This window comes from Aphis gossypii, chromosome 2 (genome assembly GCF_020184175.1).
Source record: "Aphis gossypii isolate Hap1 chromosome 2, ASM2018417v2, whole genome shotgun sequence".
In the NCBI taxonomy this organism is placed as follows: Eukaryota; Metazoa; Arthropoda; class Insecta; order Hemiptera; family Aphididae; genus Aphis; species Aphis gossypii.
Window position 1 is genome coordinate 87,459,507 of NC_065531.1, and position 26,921 is coordinate 87,486,427.

General features: G+C 26.7%; 4 protein-coding genes across 6 annotated transcripts in view; 1 reads left to right on the forward strand and 3 right to left on the reverse strand.

Annotated features, from left to right (window-relative positions):
- Positions 1-3,226: 3,226 nt before the first annotated feature.
- Positions 3,227-8,540, reverse strand: LOC114119457 (mitochondrial proton/calcium exchanger protein-like). The gene is made up of 10 exons (XM_027981016.2): positions 8,114-8,540; positions 6,388-6,824; positions 5,581-5,724; positions 5,381-5,518; positions 5,114-5,317; positions 4,562-5,053; positions 4,374-4,502; positions 4,089-4,294; positions 3,878-4,025; positions 3,227-3,806 (listed from the first exon to the last, which is right to left on the reverse strand). The coding sequence occupies exons 1-10, from the start codon at positions 8,157-8,159 to the stop codon at positions 3,513-3,515; spliced, it is 2,238 nt and encodes a 745-aa protein (XP_027836817.2). The 5' UTR covers positions 8,160-8,540; the 3' UTR covers positions 3,227-3,512.
- Positions 8,541-10,240: 1,700 nt separating this feature from the next.
- LOC114119576 (spermine oxidase) lies at positions 10,241-14,996 on the forward strand. Its single transcript, XM_027981168.2, has 6 exons — positions 10,241-10,455; positions 12,364-12,552; positions 12,607-12,776; positions 13,118-14,004; positions 14,089-14,206; positions 14,268-14,996. Exons 2-6 carry the CDS (start codon positions 12,387-12,389, stop codon positions 14,445-14,447), a joined length of 1,521 nt encoding a protein of 506 aa, XP_027836969.2. The 5' UTR covers positions 10,241-10,455; positions 12,364-12,386; the 3' UTR covers positions 14,448-14,996.
- Positions 14,997-16,996: 2,000 nt separating this feature from the next.
- LOC114119622 (uncharacterized) lies at positions 16,997-22,292 on the reverse strand. Of its 2 annotated transcripts, none has more exons than XM_027981246.2 (9): positions 22,110-22,292; positions 21,891-21,989; positions 20,434-20,487; positions 19,382-19,534; positions 18,455-18,729; positions 17,854-18,012; positions 17,421-17,497; positions 17,212-17,336; positions 16,997-17,151 (listed from the first exon to the last, which is right to left on the reverse strand). In XM_027981246.2, the coding sequence occupies exons 1-8, from the start codon at positions 22,149-22,151 to the stop codon at positions 17,245-17,247; spliced, it is 951 nt and encodes a 316-aa protein (XP_027837047.1). In that variant the 5' UTR covers positions 22,152-22,292; the 3' UTR covers positions 16,997-17,151; positions 17,212-17,244. The 2 variants fall into 2 exon arrangements, with proteins under 2 accessions (XP_027837047.1, XP_050055368.1); XM_050199411.1 differs by having other exon boundaries at positions 22,060-22,292.
- A 1,117-nt stretch (positions 22,293-23,409) lies between these two features.
- The window catches only part of LOC114119220 (protein O-mannosyl-transferase Tmtc3), a 50,901-nt gene continuing 47,389 nt past the window's right edge, over positions 23,410-26,921 (reverse strand). For both annotated transcript variants that reach the window (XM_027980720.2, XM_050199409.1), the window contains exons 11-16: positions 26,208-26,301; positions 25,843-26,133; positions 25,592-25,774; positions 25,239-25,523; positions 24,956-25,165; positions 23,410-24,867 (exon numbers count right to left, since the gene is read on the reverse strand). In XM_027980720.2, the coding sequence (XP_027836521.2) occupies positions 24,760-24,867; positions 24,956-25,165; positions 25,239-25,523; positions 25,592-25,774; positions 25,843-26,133; positions 26,208-26,301 (1,171 nt within the window). In that variant the 3' untranslated portion in view covers positions 23,410-24,759. The remainder of the gene's footprint in view (positions 24,868-24,955; positions 25,166-25,238; positions 25,524-25,591; positions 25,775-25,842; positions 26,134-26,207; positions 26,302-26,921) is intronic.

The window sequence follows — 26,921 nt, forward strand, 5'->3', positions numbered from 1 at the left end:
GCTTAAAACTATCCCAGCTCGAACGAACACACGGTGTTACAATGCTGTATAATATATTGTTGAATCTTGCAGTTTTCTATCAGTTAATAGTTTACTAAAAAATTGTTTGTTTTTTTTTCATAGAGTTAATACAATATTGAAAATTTTATTTTTCTAGTTGTATTTAACTCAACTTCGTGAAGGACAAATATGTTTTACCATGTTTTGTATTAAATTTAAATTTTATTTCATTGGACAGATAGCTCACTAAAATTTTATATTTTATTAGTCAATAATCTGTGGACCAAATTTGGATCCATAATACTATGCTTAAAATATGCTTCGTAATGTGCTCTTTCGTTTAAAAATTCGTATGACGATCGGATGAGTGGATCCTATGCGTCTAAGATTAGTAAGATTCACATAAGTGTTATTTAACTATTTAAGACATATCCATGTCAAAAATTCCTAAAGCCCGATGGCAGAGTCACTTGGTGGGTCCAATATTATTGCCATTCAGGAATCCAATCAAACATTCAACCAATTTAATCAAAATATGTTCACTGTTCAGTCGTCAAAGAGTTCAGTGACACATGCACGTTCAAAAGAATTAAATCAATATAATATTATACCTAGTATAAAACGAAGTCGCTTTTTTTTTTTGGTCGGCATAAACTCCGAAACGGTTGAATGGATTTCGATGCGGTTTTCACTGTGGGATAGACGATTAACCGAGTAAGGTTTACCTATATATGTGTTAAATGTGTATAATGTATTCGTATAACTTGATTAATACAAGTTGTGCCTCATAGACGTAGGATAATAGGATATATTGCTATTTAACCGCTGCCTATTGAAAGCTCTCTGGCGCAGTAGAAATTTAATATGATTTAAAAATGTTTAGAGTGCCAAACAACATTAGGTATCAGTTGCCCAATTTTTGCATAACTTAAAAATTTTTTTCCACTTTTTACCTATTAATTATTATTAATACGAACGCTAATTTACGTGCTACATATAGATTAATTAATATATTAAAAGATAACAATTAGCAATAAAATTCAATTTTCCTATTGACACCATAGGAAATATAATATTTTTTCATTCAATACATGTTTATGTTTAATAAAAAAATGAAAATTTAAAGGATATTTGACTTACAATAATACAATTCTTTTTATTCGCGACGCCATGCGAGTATTATATAAAAATAAAAATCTGAACTAATTAAAAGAAATAGATAAATTAATGGGTAGACCCATTTTTATATAGGTATATATATATAGACAACTTGAGTACTTTTTTTTATTAATTGGCTATATGCTTTCAAGTGTGTTCAAATTGCTCTAGCTGTTTATTTCTGATAAGCTCTACTGCCCTACAATCTAGCAGAATGTTTATTCTTTTATTTTGCTTAAAATGTCTGTGGTTTTTTTTTTTTATTGTTAACCTTTGTTATAAATATTTATTTCTCGGCTGAAATGTATTCCATGCATGTTCCGAAGTACTTTTTGTTCAAATATTATTAACTTTAAATGTGCGTAAATATGTTTCCGAGTTTCCAATAAACTTTTTCTATTATTATAGGTAGAAAATCTTAAATCTTACGAAAAATCTTGAATGCAATTTTCGGAAAAATTGCAGTTTATCTACTACGCAATTTTTCAATATTTTTTATTAAAACGTCTTTCAACGATATAAGAATATTGATGCAAAAAAATTTGCGCAAATCATTATTATGGAAGTTATTTCTTTAAAATATCAATTTTTTAAAATGCGTTTTTGGAGTTTGCATCATTTACACCTTAAGCCGTCTCTTTTATTTAAACTATAAAATAGTGTAATAACTAATGGTAACTAATAATATAATAATTAATTTGAATTATTTGTCTTAAAATTCTGTTGCACACAATCGCTCGTATTCAGACTACAAAAATTGCATGGAACTCAAACAGATTAAAAGTCAACATATAATGTATCCAAAAATTAATTTGTAATTAATTGAATTAAGTCTGAAGCATTCAAGTATTTGACCAACTTGATGGATAGTAGACGTCACGATTTTAGTTTATGTACAATGTATAGTACATGCCTCAAAAGTTAGCCTTCGCCACGTCATTGGAACATATTATAATCTAAGATACCTACATGCAATCATAGGGATTGGTGTGGTCGGTGACACTTATTCATCATTTGGCTCTGTGGCTCTCGTATGTTCGATGACAGGCGTACCTACATACGATCGTATTAGCCAATGATTTATAATGGCGTAAAGATTTTAAGCATTGGTTAGTTTTCAGTAGATTTTTTAAATTAAATCAATATGATGAACATGCAACACTCACATCGTCTTAAAAACGTACAACATTGACAATTTGCGTTCAGCGGAATAAAATACATTTTATGATCTTGAACAATGGGAACATTAGGTACCACTATCTTTATTTAGAGTACCTACACTTTTTTTTTTTTGAAAGATTTTTGAACCTTTTTAAACGCTGATATTTTACATACAAATATCCATCTTAAAAATCGAAATATTGGAAAAAACCAATTTAGGTATAATCAATAGCCAATGCAGGTAATTTAAGTAAAAACCAAAAATTAGAAATATTTTAGTCTCAATATGATTGAAATGTAGTAAATCGTTGTTTTAGAAAATATCCCAGTCTGCATAATATTCATTCAATGGTACAGCAAAATTAATTAATTATCAACCAATCAATAATACAAATATTGAATATGTATTTATTAATAGATTTCTTCTAACAATTATTTTAATAAAAATAGGTATAATTTTGTTAACTGACTGATTAGCTGATTTTAATTCTCACAATTAAACCATTAAGACATTCCAATTTTGCTTAAATATTTGATTATTTGAGTACATACCCAAATATTATATACTTATTTGTTCAAGTGTAATTTCATAAGTTATTATCACTAAATTTTCTTCAATTTTTTTTTTTATTTACAAGTGTAAAATATGTCACTTGTATAATTCTAGTAAATATATATTTTTAAATATTGTATGCTATGAGACACAAATAATATACTCTTTTAAATATATTTATTAATAAAAATTCAAGTGTAAATAAATAGTTTAAAACAGTCTTACATATCATGGTAAAATATATTTAATTTTACTATTTTAGTGAAGAATTCTATAAGCTTTATATAGAGGAATTTTGAATAATGAAGGTATTATTTTAAAGAAAAATAGATACAAATAATAAAAAATATGAACTTGAATTCCACAATATTATTATTTTTAAACAAATAACAGTATAATATAGCACTTAACAAAAAGAAACGACCAACCAGGAGACAATTTTCTTTAACATTAAATAAATTGTCCTGAACTAAAAACTGTACATACAAACTAACTTGTAAGGAAGAATTAACACATTAGTCACATAAATTGTGGAAATGTATTGCAGTATCACATTTTTAAAAATTTTTATTCATTTTTGAATGATGAAAGATTGTTTGAATTTATGAAAGCCTATTGTATCGGCTATTATTGTATTGACTTATAGTTTTTTAGTTTCATCTGATTTTGTTATATTTGTTGGTGGCAATGGTGGTATTTTTGTATCGGAGACAATTTTTGAATCAATGATTGGTGTCACAGTTATTTTTGGAATTGTTTCAGATGTAGTTACTTTGGGGGTTGCTGTTTGTGCTACATCATCTTTTTCCAATTGTTGTACTTTGTTCATTTTTTCTATAGTTTCCATTTCTTCTTCTTTGATAACTAATTGTGTTATCATATCCATTTCTTTAGTAGATAGTTTAACATTTTCAGTACCAATTAACTCCAATACCTAAAATAGTACACATGTTATAAATAGACATTTTGAGAAAATTAACTGATGTTATAATTTTTATTTCTTACTTTTAATACAGTATCTAATCTTATTGAACCATCATGATCGTCATCAATTTTACTAAGAACTTCACTTATCTGTTGTAGTTTGAATTCATCAGGTATGTTTTGTAATTTACGTACAGCTCCAATAAGCTCATCAATATTGATTAATTCACTAAAAAAAAAAAAAACATAATACATAAAATCGAAAAAAAAATTGGAATAGTCAAATGTTTACCTTTCTTTAGTAGTTTTTTCATCAACTAATTCTTTAGTTTCAATATCTTTTTTGATTTCTTTTTCTTTTGTTTCCAATTTATCAACCACTTGATCCATATTCTTTATCATATTATTGACCTTCTTAAATAATCGCTTAGCTGCTTTGGATTCTCTAACTCGTTCTTTTTTCTCAGTTTTCATTACTTCTTGAAGGTCATTTATATCCTAGAATAAATGATAACATTTAATATAATAAATAAAGCACATTAATTATAATATCTCTAATTCATTATATTTTACTAACTTCTTGGTAATCTTTAAGTTCATCCTTCAATTCTTTGATTTCTTCTTTTTCAACAATAAGTGTTTTTTGTTCGGAACTCAAATTCTCGATAGCGTTTTCCAATGTTTTTAAATCTGTTGATGTTACTTCCTATAAAAAATAATAGAGTTAATAACAATCAAAGCAAAAAGTATTATGTAAGGACTTACTTCTTTTTTAATTCCAGTGGTGTCTGTTAAAATAGGTGCTGTATCAACTAAATTTTCCTTAACTATAATAGGTTGCTCTTTAGGTTTCTTTTTAGCATCTTCTAATTCTTTTTTCTTTTCTTCCATGCATTCTTCAATTTCTTCTTTCACCTTACGTTCTTCTTCCTTAATTGCTTCCAATTTAGCCTTATTATCTATAACTCCATCACGTTCTCCTAGATCAGCTTCAGTTGATACTCCAACAGAATTAGGCAATGCAGAAATAGCCTTCTTTAATAAATCACTAGTTGGGATATTTTCTGTGAAGCTAAAAGCTCTAGAGAGAAGAAGCAACGAAGGAGGAACTTTTTCATTTAATGATAGATCTAGCCATTGATTAAGCTGTTGCTTAAGGCGTTTTTCTGTAAGACCATAAGCACGCATACCACGAGACTTACACGCTTGTTGCAGTTCGCTCAGGGTCAGTAAATCAACACCTTCTTTTTGGATCATCTTAAAATTTAAAATTAACAAATTAATAAATAATTTAATTTAAAATTAGTTGGTATTTACCTTATCATCAATAGATAATGAACGTAGCTTAAGTGTCAGTTGAAATCTTAAGAAGTTTGAAGTTCCAATGGGTCGTAATTCAAGTACTCGACAAAGAGCTACCAACTGGGGTCGAGGAAGTGAGTCAAGGGTAATTTCGTCTTTGAATAGTTTAGAAAATTTAAGTATTTCATCAGCTGATATAACAGTACCTTCTTGCCTTACCTAAAATGTTATTAAATGTTAAGATATACAAACAATTAAAAACATAAGAAGTTGGTAAGTTACTTTAGCAAAAAAATCTGCAAATTCTTGTGCTGATTCACATGTGTGTCCTTTACCAGATACAGACATATTGTCTAATGTTTCTTGAAGGAATTTTGCCATTTCAAGTTTCACTTTAAGAGACTTTTTGAGTTTAGCTTCCTAAAATTGTTAGAAATGAAATTAATGTTTAGTATGAGATAAAAAATATTCATGTAACTAACCTTATCATCCTTTGTTTGAAATGTAGTAGGTAACATACCAGGAAAAATCTTAATAAAAATAGGCAAGGTAAATTCAAGGAATGGAACAATAATAAACACAGAAAAAGGTAATAATCGGAAAAGATCAGCAACAGTTTCGACAAACTGAAACAATTAAGTAAAAAAAAAAAAACGATCAATAATTTTTTTGGTAATTAATATTTATAAAATTATTTGGTATTTTTGTTGTATGCAGTCTACCAAACACTCATCATCTACAATGCATGTTTCTATTTATTATATGTGATCTACTGCACACCTGTTATCAACCACACATTTATGCCAATTATTTAATGACAGCGACGATTGAGCTTTATCTTAACAAAGTAACTTTTATATTAATAATATAATACTACAATAGGCCTGGGTCTAGTAATAACCATAACTATAGGCATAAACATATGAAATAATCAGTTACAGTTTAGTTTATGTTGTAACACATTTAAATATTTTTTAATGTGCATTAAATTATATTGTACCTATTTTAAATAATAAAAATAATAGTATTTTTTAGCTTTCATTCTTCTTAAAACATTGTAATACATATGTTTTAACAATAGTTTTTCTTTAGGTACCTTATGTAATTTTAGGATTAGATTGTGACGTGTATTGTTGAATTATTTTTATAATTATGTATTATTAAATATCCTAGTATTTTACATTTATAAATTTCTTCATATTTTAATTAAGTATAAAAAGTATGAGATAGACAACAAGTTTGTGATAGACCACAAATGACAAGAATACCAATTATCTTAACAAGCTTACTAAGTTATGTTCTCTTCTTGTCAAATCCTGACCTCTTATTTTTTTAAGAGCCAACTTAAAGGAAATTTTTGCATTGAGACCCAAAAGTTTAAAACCATGATAATAGTGCATCACTTCATCTATAACTTTTTGTTTTATTGTTTTTGTAGGTTTGATTGCAACAATTTCTTTTCCATCAGCTTCTTTTTGGGCTTTTTCTTTGACTGCATTCACAGTTTCTTCAATTTTAGAGGATGGTTTTTCAGATAATAACGATGATGTACAAGATAATTTTCGAATATGGGGATTAGAAAATTCTAGTTTTGTTATCAAACGAGATATTGGAATATGTTGATTTGAGGCAACATTTGAGTAAAAGAAATTGTTTGAAAATGAACATGGTTGTGGATTCAAGCAAGCAGCACCAAAATGTTTGTTATTGTAAAATTTGTACAAATCTGAAAAAAATATAGAAACAATATTGTAATCAATACAAAACTAGGTAATTTATTAAACTTCAATTTGCATGTTATTTAATTAAATAGGTATAGTTATTGGATATAGATTAGATTACCTATAGTACTCATTTATATAAAATAATGAATCACGCTAATTTAATTTTGACCTATATTGACCTTGAACTAATAAAAATGGATTAAAAATAATAATTTTAAATTTAAATAGGGCCCTAATTGAAATATGTACCTAATAGGTTTATTTTGTTACTTGATAGGTATTTACTTAAACTAAAAACTAAATTTACTATGATTTAGTTTAAAAAAAGTATAAATTAAAAATATAAACAAAATATAATCTTTAGTTTAGCTTATTTTATTATAGGTACATTAGGTAAAAATAAGTTATCATAAATACTTAATTTAGGTAAACACATTATAGGTATAAAATCAAATATATACTATATTATATTATTAATTAACTTATGTTATACAAATTTAATAAAAGTAATACATTGATACTTAAATAACTTTTGTTTATGATAAAAACCAATACACATTTAGTCCAATAGGTACAAAATTATTTTCTTACCCACTTATATAATATTAAATTAAATATCCATTATAAATTACAATAGGTATATTATAGTAGTATAATGTTCAATGTACAAAAATAGTTAACAACACAAAATTTCTTTAAGATTAGGTATTATTAATTTTCAATCTTTATTAAAAAATTAATATTATTAAATTGTGCATGTCTATAGATTAATTTAATAATATACATATTGGAGTTACGTATTATCCTAATAAGTTAATTAAATTTGTAGATACCTAAGTAATTTTCAAATTATACTATATTTTATATCTTACCTTTTACTGTTGATTAAAAACATAAAAAAAAATAAAAAATATTTCAACAAGTAATTATAATCAAATCAATGTAAAAATAAATAATAATAATGCATAAAGGAAAAAATAAAATAAAGCCATCTTCTTTTACTAAATGTTTGACCTAGACGATTCATTGAGACATAGCTAATAGGTAGTCAAATTTATCAAATCTAATTATAAGAGTCAAGAGACTTAATTAATTTCTAGGATTTCGATAGATATCCAATTTTAAATATTAAATAAAATTAGGGGGAAACATCAGTTTGACAACTATGTCGACCTTGAATAGAATGGTGCGCTATTTGAAAATTATAGTTATTAAATTTTATATTTCCTGAAGGGGCTTACAAAATATTATACATTGTTCAAATTTATAAAAATGTAATACGTTCACTTACTTCCACAGGGTCGTAAACCTGATTTCGCTGCTCTTGTTATATTCATTTTGGAAATGTTTTGTACAACAAAGCTTAAACTTTAATGGGTTGACGAGCACCAATATGTCCAAGATGAAATGCGGAACGTTACATGTGTGTAAGCGAAATAAGCTTAAGGTAGTTTGAGTTTATGACGGCGATGTTGCGATGATGTGATAATATAAATTATGAAAGCGACACTCTTTGTGATAAAACGATTTCTGGAGATTAAGCACTGATGTTACGAACGAACTCTCCGGAGGTTGAACACTTTGGTTGTGAACGAGTTTCTTACAGCAAACGATAAAGCAAATGTTTGTATTTTATCTCGTTATGAATGGTTCCACTTTTTCAGCAATCAATTTCGTTGTAATTAATCGTCTTCTACTTATATATGCTAATAACTGTTTTAGAAAATGATAATTATTTACTACATATTGTGGTGGTGATATGCTAATCTGTCAGCTGTGCTCGTATTTTGATCGTCATTGGGTAGTGTGTAGAAGACGTAATCACCGAGAACCTCAAGGCCACTGTGTCGGCTTTTTGAATAACCAAGTAGTGTCCCCGATGTAGATACCGGTATCGAGTAATTCATATCATCAAATTATCATAATAAATAATTATTGATGAGTGGTTAAGTGGTACGGTTGCACTTTGCAGTTTTGCACCACGAATTAAGATATACAGATTATAAGTATATCTTAATTCGAGCTTTACACAATCGTTTCTACAGCGATCAGCGGCCCACTACAATTATTGCCAATATCTATTATTAATCGTAAGAACGCCAAGTACCACCAATCAAGATTTAATATTATATTATATAATAAGTAGAATGTAAAAGAAAGAAAGACGTCTAAATGTTTAATGTAGTGAAAAGCTCGGATTTTTTTTTGTTAGGGGAGATAGAATGTGCTACACCACAGCTACTAGGGGCCCTACAGTTTTTTTTTAAATATTTAACGATAAATATAGAAAAATATATTTAATTGAAATTTATACACATAAAAAATAAATATATAATAATATAACTTTGAATTAAAATTTTTTATTTAAAATATAATTTTTGTCAAAAAAAAAAAAAAATTGTTTTTTTTTTATTTTATATAGTAATGAACTAACGTAATGAATAATATGTAATATGCTTTTAAATAAATGAGGGGTTTCCGGGTTTATATATGTAGTTATATTATCTAGAACTTCTTGTGTCGTCCATGATCGACGATCGTCATGTACGGTCGGATTATTGTGATTTTACCTAGTCGTAGTTCTAGGCTACTAGTAATATGACCATTGACTAAATATTAAATAATGACCATCAATGAAGAATTCAACGATTTCTACGTCAAAAACTATAAAATTATTCATCGATATTATCAACCATTATTATTTTCGAACAGATTGTATCAGCAACTAGCAAGTGAATGTTTACACCTAATACACCTTAATATCTTATTAAGTTACAATTAAACAGGCCACAGGGGCACACTTAGATCATATATCATGTACTATAGTATATAATCATAATTTATAGTATTATAATATTATGTACATTGTACACATATTATAGCAGTGGTGTATTTTTAAAAATTTTCTGGGGGGGGGGGGTACACAACTTATACACAATTAAGTAATTTATATAAATTATGATTACTATATACCTATTGCCTTTATCACACATTATATTTAGCCGTAACCACAGATATATAATACAATTAATTACATTTTCGTATTATATATCTGTGGCCGTAACTTGGAAACCGTCGCCAGAATACAAAGAATACTAATTTCTATACGTATTACTTAATTATACTGCAGGAATATGTATAGGTTTTTTTCCTTTGGGGGGTCCAGTACCCCTGGACTCCCACGTAAATACGCCACTGTCATATAGTATATAATTTAAGGGGGCACAGAGTTTTAAATAGAGATTACTCTGTTTCGTGAGATTGGTTGGAACACTTGGAACCGAATTCTGAATAACATTAATAATTAATATACAGTGTGATCGTTTGTACTTTGTAGACAAAAATTCTATTTTGCCATTTTCACCCCATTATCATATTGGTTGATGTTATCACGTAACTCTTATCATTTACGATTTTGCTTTGTTTTTTTTTCATTAACTACATTCAAAATAGTGCTAGATATTTTTTTAAACTTTAATCAAATGTTTTTGTATGTGTAGTCCATAGCTATTCTAGCTAGCTTGGCATTTATCCCTTTATCCCACACAACATGACCAAAAACCATATACCTAGTCAAGGTTGGCCAAGACATTTTATAGCATGATTGCTGAATCTCTAGATACTAAATAACTAGTAAGTACTTCAAGATTTATATTTTATAAATTCTTATGCTTTTGTGAATACCAACTAAAAGAGAGATTAGGAATTTAGTTAGAATAGTTTGAATTATGTATTGTATGGGCGGTGAATGCATCAATATCTATTGCAATGTTTTATAATATAATATGTTCTTTAATTCTAAATATTATTTACTATTTTTCTTTACTACTAGACCATGACCTGAGTTTTCCTGCAGTTTTATTTAAAACAGATTCTTAATTTTATATAAATATGTATACATAAACATATTGTATTTATTTAATAGACATTTTTACAAACTATTCTAATTTTAAGTTCAATTAGTGAATTTAATGATATTAGTTTGAAAAAAAATACTAAGTTAACCAATTATGGTTTATATACTTTAAATAATTGATTCATTTCAAAAATTTACCTAAGCATTGTATAAATAATGCTTAATATTTATAATACATTAATACCTACTATTATGATGGATAAAGTTTTTGAGCACAGAGATAGAATAGGTTTATAGAAAAATCAAATATATTTAGATCTAGCAATGTGTAACCTACTAATTTTGATAGTTTTGATAATGTTGGTATTATAAAGTATGAATAGTTTACCACTAGAACTATTACTTTTTTTTTTATGTTAGAATACAATTGAAAATCATAACCTAGTTTGTATATAGACAAAAATAATTTTGATGACAATAAAAATCTTCAACAAGTTATTGTTGATATTGATAGTAAACACATTTACAAAATTGTTTATTGAGAAAACAGTGTGCAAAAATTACTGTTTACTGCTTTAATGTTTTAATGAAGTATAAGCTTTATAGTAATATCTATCAACAATTAATATTTTATAATGAGTATCTTTTTATGATTTGTTCAACTTAGGTAATGCTTTAAATCAAGGGTCGGCTACCTTTTTGGTGTCAAGAGCCAAAAAATATAAAAAAAAATAATTTCATGGTCCATACATCTTATTTTATTTACAGTTTAAATTTTTTTACCAACTAACATGATTTGGTATTCTACCTATATTTTTATACTAATATTAAATTGTATTTGCAGGCTATATAAAGTTGCCTGCGGGTTGCCAATCCCTGCCTTAAACTGTTATTGAAATAATTTGAGAATTTTTATATTGTTTATTGATTAAATATTTGTTTTAAGACTAGATGGCCTGCTAAGATTTATTTTTTATTTTAAATGTTATTGAAATTTGTTTGTGGAATTCACTGAATGGGGATAGGTTTCATACTTTTTTAATGTTATGGGTTATGGTTTCCAACAATAAAAATAACAAAATATCTGATATAAATGTTGATGAAGCTTAGCTACTAAATTTAAGATGTTTCATAAATAAATGTTTGAAACAATCATATTAATTAATTTGTTAAGTATTATGAATTGAATTGCTAAATGTAAGAAACAAATACTTAACAGTAGTACCGACATAAGAATTTTATATTTCTAGTTATTTTAATGACCAAGTAGCATAACTATACCTTTAGAGATTTTTAATGAAGTATGTGAATACAGTTATATTTAAAATCTTTGTAGGATAATATGCTTTTGTAGTTTTTGAAATTTTTTTATAATTTTTCCTGATTGTTTCTCTCATTTATATCATAATAACGTAAATAAATGTCGTGTTTTAATAATTTATTTGTGTTTGAATGCTTGACGAAATCAAAGATTTCAACTAAGTAGTATAACTTATGTTTAAATAGTAATAAATAACTGTAAATTAAGGTTTTTGTAAATAATATAAAGTCAATTAAAATAATGATTTTTATCCAGATAAAACAATTTTTGTAATATACAACCTATCCTACCTACCTACCTATCATTATTTTGTTATTATTGTTTTGAGTTTTGAATTGTAATCATATCATTTTTTTTTTTATAGATTATTTACAAAGACTGATTATTATGGGCGAGCCGTTGCCAGATGTTTCAAAGCACAAAGTTATTATTATTGGTGCTGGCATTGCAGGTCTTGCAGCAGCCACACATTTGTCACAACATGATATGAATGATTTTATTGTATTGGAAGCACAAAACCGTATTGGTGGTCGAATATGTTCTGCTAAAATAAGTATGAAAGTTTATTACTTTTACTTAAATATTTGTATATATGAGTGATTTATAGATGGTCAACAAATTGAACTTGGGGCTCACTGGATTCATGGCGTATTAGGCAATCCTATGTATGAATTAGCTTTGGCTAACGGTCTAGTGGATATTACTCATCGTCCGAAATTACCCAGTATTATTGCAACCGCAATGGATGGAACTAAGGTTCCTATTCAATTATTACAAGTAAGTTTAAATATTTATTTAACTATTTTATTCTAACAGCAAATTTAGGTTTGGGTCAGTTCTCTTTAACCAAAAAATGTTGGTAGGAAAAATATTGTAAATATTAAAGACAATAAAAGTTATACAGCCATAAAATGTAACTATGATTTTCTTTTTTCATAAGATTTACACTTAGTACAATTAATTACTTTGGATATTCAGTAAGTAATATTTATAGAGATTCAAAAATTAATATGATTGTAAAAGGATCACCTAAGATTTAAGAGATAACTAAAATATACATTTGTCACTATTCCATTTATTTATAATTTTTATTTTTTTTAATAATATTTGATTATTAGGAAACATATGAAGCATATATGTGTTTTTTGCGGCGATGTGAAGATTACTTTACGGGCGCATTTGATCCACCACCTGGGATTCACAGTGTTGGAGAACATGTACAGCTCGAAATTGCAATTTATTTGGAAAAAGTACAAAATAATAATGTTCGTAAATTACAGCGATTAATTTTTAACTGTCTACTGAAGCGAGAAACTTGTATTACTGGATGTAACAATATGGCTGATATTGATTTAGTTGAGTTAGGTAGTTACAAAGAACTGCAGGGTGGTAACATTGCACTGCCTAGTGGTTACAGCAGTATTTTAGATCCAATACATAACAAGTTACCACCTGATTGTATAAAAATGAATTCTCAAGTGACAAAAATCAAATGGCCATCAGGCATTGACAATGGTACAGATTCTGAAGATTCTGATAAGACTGTGATTGAAGTAGGTGGAGAGGATGTCACCAATGAAACTGTGTACGTTTATTGTAATGATAAGATTTATGAAGCTGATAGTATTATATGCACATTGCCATTGGGTATACTTAAATCAAATGATATTTTTTGTCCAAAACTACCAAAGTACAAAGAAAAATCTATTGGTAGACTATTGTATGGTGTAGTGGATAAAATTTTTTTGTATTATGATCGACCGTTTTTGAGTCAAGATACAGATGAGATACTTTTATTATGGGAAAATGATGAAATCGGGGATTGGACTGAAAAAATATATAGCTTTTCAAAAGTAAATGATACACTATTGCTTGGTTGGTTATCTGGCAATGAAGCTGAAATTATGGAGAAATTGGATGATAAAATAATAGGAGACAAGTGTACAGAAGTATTGAGACGTTTTTTAAATGACCCTTGTATACCATATCCATCTAAATGTATTTGGTAAGTATTTAAATTGTTTTTATAACTAAATAGTAGAATACTCTGAATACTTATTTAGTTTTGTTGTAAATATTTTTATTGTAGCACTCAATGGAAAGCTAATGAATTCAGTCTCGGTTCATATACTGCTATTGGAGTTGGCTCTAGTCAGTTAGATATTGAACACATTGCAAGGCCAATGTATGTCAATAATAATAAGATTGTAAGTAACAAAAATCAGTTATGTGTTTTAATAATTACTCATACACATGTTTTGTTCATAGCCTATTATAACATTTGCTGGGGAACATACTCATCCAAATTTTTATTCTACCGTTCATGGAGCATATTTGTCTGGGCGTGCAGCTGCTGAAATGTTGATTGTATGTAAACGTGAAGACGAACCACTCAATACTACAGTTTCTGACCTAAGTTCGTGGGTACAAGGCTTACCACTAGCATAGTAAAACTTTTGTTATTTAATTAATTTATTTATTTTTTGCAATTGTATTTGTTTATTTTACAAAATTGTGATATTAGGTATTAGTTGTTAGTTCAAGTTAGAAAAACGTCGCTTTTTTGACTGAACTTTTATTCTGGTCAACAGATAATTTTCTAAAAATATTGTTTCTTGCTAAGTGCATCTTTATTTTCATAAATCTAAAACTCTGAAAATGTATATGTTTGTAAAGACTTATTAGTTTTTATATTTCTGTGGACAAATATTCATTAAATTTTTAATATTAAACCATGGCGTACATTTTGTTTTAAAAATGTAATTGCCTTAAAGTCTATTTTTAAATTTCTTTTCTTTTTTTATGGCTTTTTAAATTGTTTAACCTTTTCACTGCTAAATTGGTTTTTCCTATGAAACTCATCTCTGCTGAATTATTTTTTTATAATTTTTTTATTTATATCATATTATATGGCTAACATTTACTTGTATAGTTGCATAGAACCATATGTTGAAATTTGAAGTTGAAAAATAAAAGCAATATATATTGAATTAGATATTTAAGTTTTAAAATTATTGTGTTAAAATGAGTTACCCAACAGCTTATTAAGTATTAAAATATAGACATGATTGTCCTGATTCAAACAAATTATTAACAAAAGTAATAATTGATCATGAGTTATGATTTTGTCATTACTCATAATTCATAGAAATAGGAGTGGTTGGAAATTAACAAATCACTGAAAAGAAAATTAAAATAAATTACCCATCAATATCTTATTTTAATACTATTTTTTTTCTTAGTATAGGCACAGATAATTTGGTAAATAAATAAATGAAAACAAAAGTTTTCTGGATTTCAATGATTTACTATAAAATCATTCAAACCCTTTTAAAAACTAGTTGCTAACCCCTGGTATAGACTAGAGTATAAATATTACATAACTTTTGAAAATAAATATACATAATAATTTAAAAGTATTTCTCACGACTATAGAAATTAAATTATAATTTTTTTTACCTTTTGATTAGTTTGTTAGTCTTAATATTTACTTGATTAATTAAAAGAAAATGTATTATTGTTACATTCATTGTCTGATAAAAAACGTCTATAATCATTTTTTGTTGGAACATGATGGTATCAAGTATATTAACTATCTCCCTGCCCATACATACCTAGTTTCTAGTGGTTATGTGGAAATCGCTAAAAATGAGTGAATGACAATTCTTATATTTGTCTCTAAGTTAAATTGTTTATAAAACAAAACCTTGGAATGGTTTAATTATTTATTACTTCTAAACTTTTCAATAAATTAATTAATATTTCTAAATATTAAATTCTTAAAATATATAAGTTCAGATTGTAATTTAGAAAAATGAAATTTAAAAATGTATTTTATTTAGACTACCCGGTTCCTTTGTGTGTGACACAGATAATGGGTTATCAAATACATCTATTTTTTTTTTTGTAAGTCAGTAAGTTCGTGTCCCGTGGTATAATAGCCTATTAGCTAAATAGGTGACTTTTTCGTACTACCTAGTGATAAGAAATATTATCTGTTTGGTTGCGTGTCAATAGATTTCAAGGATACTGCATCAAATGCAAATGCAAAGGTCATTAATATCCTATCTCTAATTATAAATATATAATACAAAATTATATTATATTTATATATTTTGAATATTTTACGTATTTTTTTTTTTTTATAGGTACACGTGTTATAAACTTATAAACAAGACTAACATAAGTATAAAATTATTTATTAAAAAAAAAAAAAAATACGTAAAAATATTCAAAAAGTAACCAATAATAAATAACTACCTATCTATAAATGGTTTTATGCATTTTTAAGATTAGTAAAAAAATTTATTATTTATTAAAATTGAAGTGGCGTGTTCAGTCAATTTTGAATTTAGAACCACAGTTGATGCATTAAAATTACTTAAAAAAATAGGCGTTTCCGAATATGGCGTTGCTATAAAAAAAAAAAATCATTTTTAATGTGCATACTCAGACCGAAATTATAAACATTTTGAAATGTATCTTTAAATGTGTATTTATATAACGCCAGCTTGTAAAAAAATCGATTTATTCCAATATAATCCAGCCGAGAAATTCAGTGTTTCTTAAATTGGTGAACACGCTGTATAGTGTATATGGCTATAATGTAGTCTTATGAAATGAAATACTCATAGGTATTATATGTATTCACGTTAAATAAAATTATCGTCCACATGAAAGATTATAAAAAATGATAATTAAAAGTTGAAAGTATAAAAAGTATGATTAAAATATATATTTGTAATTAACTATCAAGTATTCAAATGAATTAACTAATTCATTTAGTAGTAGGTAGTTAATTATCCAAAATATAGGATAATTAACTATGATTATTGATAAATATTTAGATACTAATTATACTACTTATAAAAAGTTACTACTGTGCAGTGTGCATTAGTGTTTTAGTACTTTTAGTTGTTACTATTTCATTGTTATAGTCAGTGGTCAACATACTTATATAGTATATACGTATCTAATAACATTATTTCGTAAAAAAATAAAATTAATAACTTGTTAATTTATTTAAATTTTTAATATCACAATTGATTTACGTAATATTTGCTATCTGTATTTTTAAAAAATGTTTTCCAATGAAAAGTGTTATTGAAGTCAACTTGCGATCTATGAAACCCGGCAACCGTCTGTTACATACCTAGTAACACTTGTCACGATGAGATATTTAATAATTTTTATAAGACAATTTGTATATTACTGCATAGTAAACTGGCTGTAGTGGCTTAAATGACTAATCATCGAAGTGATGGGCTTTTGTAAATTTTGATTTAAGTTCGCTATCAACATTATCAGCCAGGCAGGTTAACGGACAACAGTTTTTGGCTAGTAAAAAGAAAAGTGTGGTGTTAATTTATAGGTATTTTACAGCTAAATTTTGTTAGTAGAATTATTACAATATTATCTTACCTAAATTACTGTCCACATTGAGATTAGCTGTATCACCACAATTATCCTTATACGTGTACGCACCTGGTTCCTTGTAACTGTGAATATTGTCAAAAATAATGATTTTATGATATTAATTAAAGTACTTCTCATAAGTATTTAAAGTCAAGATTAAATCAAATTATATGATAAATGTGTTTTTTTTATTATTTTGAATTTTGATATTCATTGAGCACATATATATTAAACACCAATATTAGTTTTGCTTACTTAATATTAGTAAATTATAATGTAAATCGATTTTTATTTAAATTTATTGAATTTTGTTTAAAAAAGATGTTAAATGTTATGTAATTAATGAGTTAATTCACATTACATTTTGCGGTTTTTTTTAGTAAGTTGTATTTTCGTGTATAATAATAATACCTATAAGAAATTATTAAAAAGATTGTACCTGTAGTTATACATCGTACAGTAATTTGTAGTATTATTCGGTTTACAATAGCTTAGTTTTGCAGCCCATGGCGTTTGGATTTTTTCCTGTTTTTCTATTTTTTTGTAGCTAGATCTGTTAGTTGTGTTTAGGTCCATTTTTTCCAACGGAGTGGTATAACTATATTATGTTAAACAGTTAATAAATAGGTATTAAATAAATGCAAATATTGAAATAATAAAAATGAGTTTTCGTATACACCCAGTAGGTAGGTACCCAGAATGTTTCTTAGGATTCGTAAAACCCGGGTAATTGTGTGACCTGTTCGAAAATAATTTATTGTAAACATAAATATTAACTTAAAATTATTTTTTGAAATACCAATCTACTTTTTATAACATTTATATTATTGATAAAAAATTTCAATAGAACTGTCAATATTATAATAAAAACAGAAAAAAATAGATAAAAATAGTGACTATATAATATATAGTCTTTGGATTAGTCATTAGGTACCTCAAAAAAATTCTCTATACTCCCTCCTTCCTTGATTTCCGCAAATTTGTGACTCTTTATGAGACCTGAATTCTAGCATTTCTTTAAATATTGTGGGTGTGCTTACCATTGGTTTGGTTTAAAATTTTTCTGCCGCTTTCCATACACGGGTTGGTAAGAACAAGAATTTGTGGTGAGCCCCACCATCGGACAGTCAGAATTGATCACGAGGCTGTCAGACTGTACAATTTTCTTGCTACGTCCGAAACCGTCGTAGTTGCACGGTCCGTAATAATCGTGTTTCTGGGTAGTCATCATCCGCATCGGTCCTTGGCCTCCTAGACAATTGTTTTTGGGCACGACTTTCTGTACCATTGATACGCATTGTACTGGGTAACTCATCTGTGACAGTCGTAGTCGGATAAGATATTAAAGATTTGTGCCAGAAAATTATAATTTTTTTTATATTAGTTTATATATTAGTGCTTTTAAAACTGTGGATAGTTGAAATTCTTGTATACATTTATTTTATAATAAGTTATAAATTTACAATAATAAACTGCTAATAATAAAAAGTTGCTTTACTTATATATTAATAACTCTTTTTGCATCTTTCAGGACCTGTATTTACACAAATTTAAATAATAAAAAATAAATAAACATAGATAATACTTTTTCGAACAGACCTTAGAAACAAAATTTTACATCGCTATTTTAGATATCACACCGGGCACAAATTATACTCAGAAATATACATGTCAACTCATTACGAATGTGATTTATGAGTTGACTTACAATAGAGAGAGACGGGGAGACCTGTTGAAGGCAGCAATGGTCTTTAATACGTTTTTTACGTATAATTACGTTTTAATGTACCAATAGTAATTATTCAATTTTTACAATTTTGATTAAAAATATATATATATATATATATAATTCACGTATAATTGTAAGCTATAAGAAACATGCAAATTTGACAAATGTTGAGTCCTAAACATAATATAAAACGTAATTGTTAAGCTTAAAACAATACCAAACAAAATATTTCACTAACCCTTTGAGACGTTTGATCTTGAAATTTTCCAGCCATGACTAAATGGTCTTTATGTACAACGGGCTCTGTCCGATTTTCACACACATCGTGATGGTAATATGAATGATTGTATACAGAGTCATCAGTAAATGGTACATCACTCACGTTCGATTTCTGTATAATTGTATAATATTATACAAATACAATCATAAAATAAATAAATAACGAACTAAAAGTAGTTTTCAAGTATAGTTTTAGTAGGTATACAAACCCTAAACTATTTGATTACGTGTTAATAATAATATAATCAATGTAATAAAGTAAAATATTAATATAATTCTTTACATTCAACTTATTCATCTATGATATGAGAATATAAAAATCTAATACAATGAAATAAATAAATAAATTTAAAACTAATTGATGATATAAATTAGAATATCAATTAATAATCCAAACAAAAATTATAAATAGAAAACATTAATATACTATAATACTATCTTATTTATGTTATTAATTTAATATGGTTGATTGTTAAACTTCTTATATAGTAAAGTGAATATAATATGAAGCTAAATTATGTGATACATTTTAAGCTGAAGAAAGTTCCTATTGTTCAAAATGCAATAGGTACCAAACACTTAAAGAGAAAACACGTAAGAAACAATAGTCGTAAACTTTCAATTACCTATTTATATTTCATAAATACATGACGTACAGGTATTATAGTAGGTATATAATATATACTATTCAAGATTACATTCAATTGAAAAATATATGTAGAAGATTATACTTAAGAAAAATGCCTTGTCCTGTAGATAAAATGTTAAAAAGACGACACACTCCTATGTGTTGTCTACATCTAACAAACATAGAACTGCAAACTTTGTATTCTCATAATTAATTTTAATCCGTTATTTTTAAAATTAGGATGAACTGGCCTTTATGAAATTTAAAGGTGCGTTTCTTATTTATAGATAAATCTGGAGTCTTTTATTGATATTTTTATTTTGAATTAAGCTATAATAATTTTATTTACAACAAATATATAGTTTTAAAATATGTATACTTACCAAGGTTGGTTTGCAAGATTCCCTTCGACTCGGCTGTATATATTTGAATTGATTCTGAAAATCAATAATCGTATAATTAAGCAATAGCTCTTGATTTACAATTATATATTGTACAGCACGTCGATTAAAACAAAACTAATTGTATATAGATCAGTCATACATTTTATAGATGTATAGATTTATAAATGCAGCCAAATTTCATCTATAACGTTTCAGGCCTCAGGGTAAGTATTTATATTATATTATCATTATTTGGAGTTAGAAGTACTCATATATTAAATGTAATATATAGGTACATTTTGTTTTTGTGAATGGGAAATGTCCCACATTTCATTTTTTAGTACCTTGGTACTCATAAAGATATAAATTTAATGGATATACATACATAAATTACCTATAATAGTCGCTATCTAAATAATATAATAATGGACTTAAAGTTATATAATCGTATGAATGACTCCCAGCAAAGAATATCTATTGTATTATACCTACAGTCTACAGTGTATTACGTATACTATTATATTGTGTTCCTTCTCATATTCATGGTACTTATGTACATAATTTAACTTAACATATTATTATTGTAAGCATAAAAATAAAGGGTTGTAAACAATTTCTTCACAAAAAAAAAAAAAATAATAATAAACTAATATATACATGGGGTAATCTATTTAATGTAAGATATACTAAATATATTTCAGAAAACACTAACATTTTTAAAAGTATTTATTTTACGTAATTTTAAGTCATTACTAACAATAATTTTAGAAAAACAATAATACATTTTAGTTTTTACTCTTTTGAATGCCATTAAATACATTTTCAATTTAATATTTCGAAGTAAAATATTATTCAATTCATCAAAATTAAATTTTGGACAGGTAGCTTATAGGTAGTTATAATACTTATAACTTTTATAGACGTAAAGTATAGACGTGCGGACTGCGGAGTAGGTAAGTTTACCTACATCTTACGGAGTTCTCTTGTAATATTCCACTCAGTTCATCAAAACATTAAAATATACTTTATTTAATTTTAAATTTATGTATTTTTTTGCTTTTTGTAATCATCCAAATATAGTACAAGTTGGATCAGCGTTAATAAAATGTAGACGTTTGTCGATTTTTTAATAGATTAAAGTGAATTGGCGATTGCCCAATTATTAATTTAACTCAATTGCTCTTCTTGCGAATCAAGTTTATGTATAAAAACAGGGAGATGCATCATGAATGAATAATAATTATTCCAACATTTTTCTTTTATTTTTTTTTCTTGGCTTACACTTAATCAAACTTTTGATTTTTAAACAGAAATGTATATACTTTTATTTTTGTTATAATAAGTAGAATTATTGTATAAATTGGTTAATTGTTAAGTATCCTGTTAATCAAAAACATATTACAGTGATCTACTATCTATAACTTAACACAATTATGTAATTTTAATATGTTTGTTACCTTTAGAGTTTGGCAAGCCTTTATATTTTCAAATCTACAAGTTTTTTTTTCAACTTTTTGTAAACAAGCTTTAGGAACGGCATTAGGCAGTATTGAACACTATTAAGTAGTTATGTTAATTTGTTAATAATATACCATAACCACATACCTATTACATATACTAATTTACATTGTAACACTGCATTACAACGTTATTATTAAAATATTGTATTTTCGTACTTCAAATGATTGTGTTTGTAAACATTCTTTTACTTGAGACATTGTTTTTATCTAGAGTTTGGTCAGTTAAAAATGCTGTTTACTTAAATCTCAGTTATTTAAATAGTGTAAGTACGGTTAAATTTTAAGATTGTTAAAAAAAAAAATTATAAAATACTAAAATAAATATATTCATGGTTGTTTAGTATAAGTAATACTTATTTTTGACGACATAAGTGTGAAAATATAATATTTATTATTAGCCAACAACTGAACACTGATAATTATTGAAATTTAGAGTATGCATTTAGGTAGATAATAATTAAATAAATTATTATTTATTTTTAAGGAAGTATATAATTAATAATTATTCTTTTTGAAAATTTACGTTTGTTTTAATTGTTTGAAACATTTGAAAATATATGTGTTATATGTGACTGTTTTTAGTATATTATTTGTTTATTTGTTGATAAATTTTTTAATACCTAATGGACAATGGTAAATAATTTCTAGCACCGCAATCATTTAAATTGGAATTAAATACCTCATGTGCCTCTGTGTACAGTTATACTCCAGGTATACAGCCACAAAATTTCCTTCTTTACACTCTCTTAACGTTAAATACAAACTAAAAACATTTATACTTGTTAATTACAAATAATTAAGAACAAAAATATGTAGTTTAAACAATAAGCATTTAAGATATTTACCACAGTTTTTCTATTATTAATTTTATTTTACCCGTAATTAAGATATTTTAATTACCTAATAAATTATTGGAGGAATTGGAGGACTAAAAAAAAAAAAAAAATTAACCCGGAAAAATTACTTAAACAGTTTTAAAATTTTATGGAACATACCTATTGGCGATTGCCTTTGACTTATTAATTTCTAAACAAAATAATTTATATTTTACATTTAATAAAAACAAAATATAATATATGATTTAAAAAAAATGTACCTATATAGTTTTTTTTATTTAATAGGCCACATTTATTTTTAACTATCTCAATATTATCCAGTGTATTTTTTCTACAGCCATATGGCAGAAATTCATCGAATTATTAATTATAATAAATAACAGCTATCTGCCAACTACTAACCGTTGTCCATCTGGGTAAGTCTCGATATCCTAGGTCAGTACATTTTTGACTGTTGAGCACCTTTAAGCATCACGCTATTGTCAAATCACTAAATAATATTGCATAATACCTATAATATTCAATGATCAATAGGAGACACATATTTTTGCTATAGTTTTTACTTAAGTAAGGTTTCATATTATATAACAATAATAAAAAAATATAACACAACTTTCATATTGTTTAAAACATTTAAAAATTTTTATTTTTCTTATAAAACATAAAATAAAAAATCACATCAAAAAGCAATATTTATCTTCAATATTACCTCTGGTAAACATCTATAATTATTTTACACATATAATATTATAAAATACATTAACAGCTAGCATTTTTTAGACCATACACAGTTGTTTTTACATATAAGTATTTGAAAAAAAGAACAAATTATGTTTCGTATAAAATATTACTTTTAGAAGTTAAAATTGTCCATGGTCAGAAGAACATGTTTTCATTTAATTTGTTTAAAAGAACTTGTGGGTCCAGGTACAAAGTAAGAATGCTTAAAATTGTCAAAAATTATAACAATAATAATTATAAAAAAAATCACATTGATTGTCCGCAAATACAAAAAAAAAACATATGAAAAATTATGACAATTTTATCAAATACTTATTATTATTAACTTATAATTACACGAAAATATAATACTGATTTTTGAGATTAAATTTTTTAAATTAATTGTATTAAATAACTGTTATTTAAATTTCTTTTCTATTGATTAACATAATGTCATTTTATTATATTCATGCGGAAAAGGAAAATAAAGCAAGATGTATAAAAATACTCTAATACATAAGTATATTTTAAACAAATAACTGCTTTTTGGACTGAAATAAATGTGTAAAAAGACTTACGCTTATGATTTAATGAAGTTTTAATGTAATTAAGTAGTTATTATTATTTCAAACAAATAGATGTTGTTTTTTAAGTAGGTTCTTAATTAAAGTAATATACAAACCGAGTAGAAATAATATTTTAAAATATTGTTTTACAACCAAAACCAAAAGATAATTAATAATAATGATGACCAAACATGAACATCAATATTTGGCATTGTTATTAAAATAATATAAAAGTTAAATGAATTAATACGGTCTTAATTTTATAATATTATAAATTATAATCATACTATGACCTACTAAATACATCACAGCACAATTTTTTTTTTTTACAAATTATTTTCGTTCAGAACGATTCAAAATAAAAATTCAAGAGAAAAATATATTTTACGATTTACTAAGTAACTTTTTCTCTTAGTTTAAATGTATAGAAGCATATTTTATAGATGAAGTACTGACATTGAGTAGTAGCACCAAATGAGATTACTAGATTAAGTATGGGACAAATGTCTATATGGTTGTTAAATCTGTGACTTAAAATGTGCAATTATGTCACTTTGTTGTCTTAGAAACATTATTAGGTTGTAAAAATATCCAGTTAAGTACTAACACGAAAACGGTGAGTTATGACTAGGTATGTAACTTTAAAAAAAATATATAATTTTTTCAAATAATTATTTTTATCATTCATGACAACGATAATGTAGACGGTTTCGTATCCGACTTCAAATTGGTGTCAGGACGAGTTGTGTCTTTTTCAGTTTTTCGGATTTCCTTGGAATCTGGGCGACCCTCCTATAAATATAAAAGTATATCGAAATTTGATTTAAAAAGGTACATATGTTTATGCGTTTTGTACAAAAATATTGCATATAATACTTACATTGAGCTGATTAGGAGTCTGTTTTGCATGCAAGCGGTTTTGCACAATTTTCAAATGTTTGACAATGTAGTCTTCATGTGGTGCCATTAGATGGGCCTTTTGTAAGCAAGTTTCTGCCTCTTTCAGTAGGCCACGTTCAACGTACACCACACACAGATTGTGCATTCCTTGCGTATTGTCTGGATCCAGTTGCAGTATCCTCTGATAACACTATAAAGGTGAAAAAAGAAATTTAAAAAGGTCAAGTACTTGGGATTTGAGTGGTTTAGTAGTGAACACTTACGTTTTCAGCTGCGTCTAGATCTTTGATGTTGTTAATGTATATGTCACCTAGCAATATCAGGGCCTTGACATGGTCTGGATGGAATCTGACCAGCTGGTTGAGGAATGGAGCTGCTTGCAGTGGCCTATGATCATCGGCTAACAATAAAGCCAAGTTGAAAAGAGCGGCCCTGAAATCCTCTTTAATGAGGATCGCCTGACGGAACCAATGTTCCGCCGCTGGTACGTCCCCTTCGTCCATAGCTAGCATGCCTAGATTGAAAAACACGCGTTCGTTCTTTTGACCCTAAAATCACAAAATATAAAATATGAAAATTACTTCGGCACTTGAATATTACAATAATTAATGCGTACATTTGACAGGAGCCTGAGAAGTCTCTTCTCAGCAAGTTTTCTTAAGTTTGCTTGCCCCAATTCTTGGAGTAGTATAGCTGAGTTGAGCAATGCCTGTTCGTGGTCTGGATCAAATTCAAGAGCTTTATCTAAATAAGCCAATGCCTGTGAATGTTTACCCTGTTCCAATAACACGACGCCCAGCTGAAATAGAATCAGCAGATATATTTTGTAAAAAGGTTTGCTTACACAGGTTTATGATAGATACTCACATTGTAGTAAATATCTGGGTTGTCGGTATCATAGAATAAAGCTCGTTCGTACACTTCTTGCGCTTCTTTTGTTCGGTTAAGCTTGAGCAAAACGTCGCCGCGGTTTATATACGCTTGTGTATAATCAGACCGCATGCTGATAGCTTGCCGATAAAGCATGTCCGCTTCTTCCAGACGAGTCTGGTTTTTAGCAATTAGATTTGCTAAGTTCAGAAGGACGTTTAGATGGTTAGGAGCTATACGGGCTTGGTACGACTCACCCGGTTTGGCTTTAGGGAGCAATGATTTTGCCTGTAAATAAATACAGAAGTAAATATTAGTCTTAGATTTTAACTAATGAGTTCTCTATATACTATGTTACTTACCTCTAAGTAAGCGTTTTCGGCTTCCTTGTACATTTTTAGATGGTTGTACGTACGGCCGACATTTATGTGAGCGCCAATGTCATCGTGTTGTACACTGAAAAAAGAGGAAAATATTTCATCACGTTCTAACGTAAAATCGACGTAATTGTGATAGCAGTGATTCTAACACTGTATAAATAAATAATGATGGTTTGTGAAAAATTGGCTTAATATTTTTAAAACAATTTCATTATTTAAAGTAGAATTTTTAATTGACTACTCATTTTTTTACTGAAGAGAACAAGTTTAATTTTCATAATAGTTTTTTTGTTTAGAAAACATAATTATACTATGTTTATGTTATGTTAGAAGTGTAAAAATATTATATTATTAATTAGTGATATTAAATTAGTATTATTCATATTATTATTTATTTATAGATATGATGTATTTTATAATTATAGATATAATTCAAGAGCTTTTCGGAAATTATTTGCTTTGCATAAATCAATAGATTTTTAAATTAATTTATGAGGACATAATTTTTTGCTTTAATAAAATAATTTAATTTGATATCAAACCACCAATACGGAAATGAAAAATGATTGAACAATAAATATAACAACATACGGATCCTATGTGTGAGACACATATGATTTATTTAATATTGTTGTAACATAATATTGTTAATTTTAATTTTATATTTATCCGTTATTAATTGAATACAATTTAAAA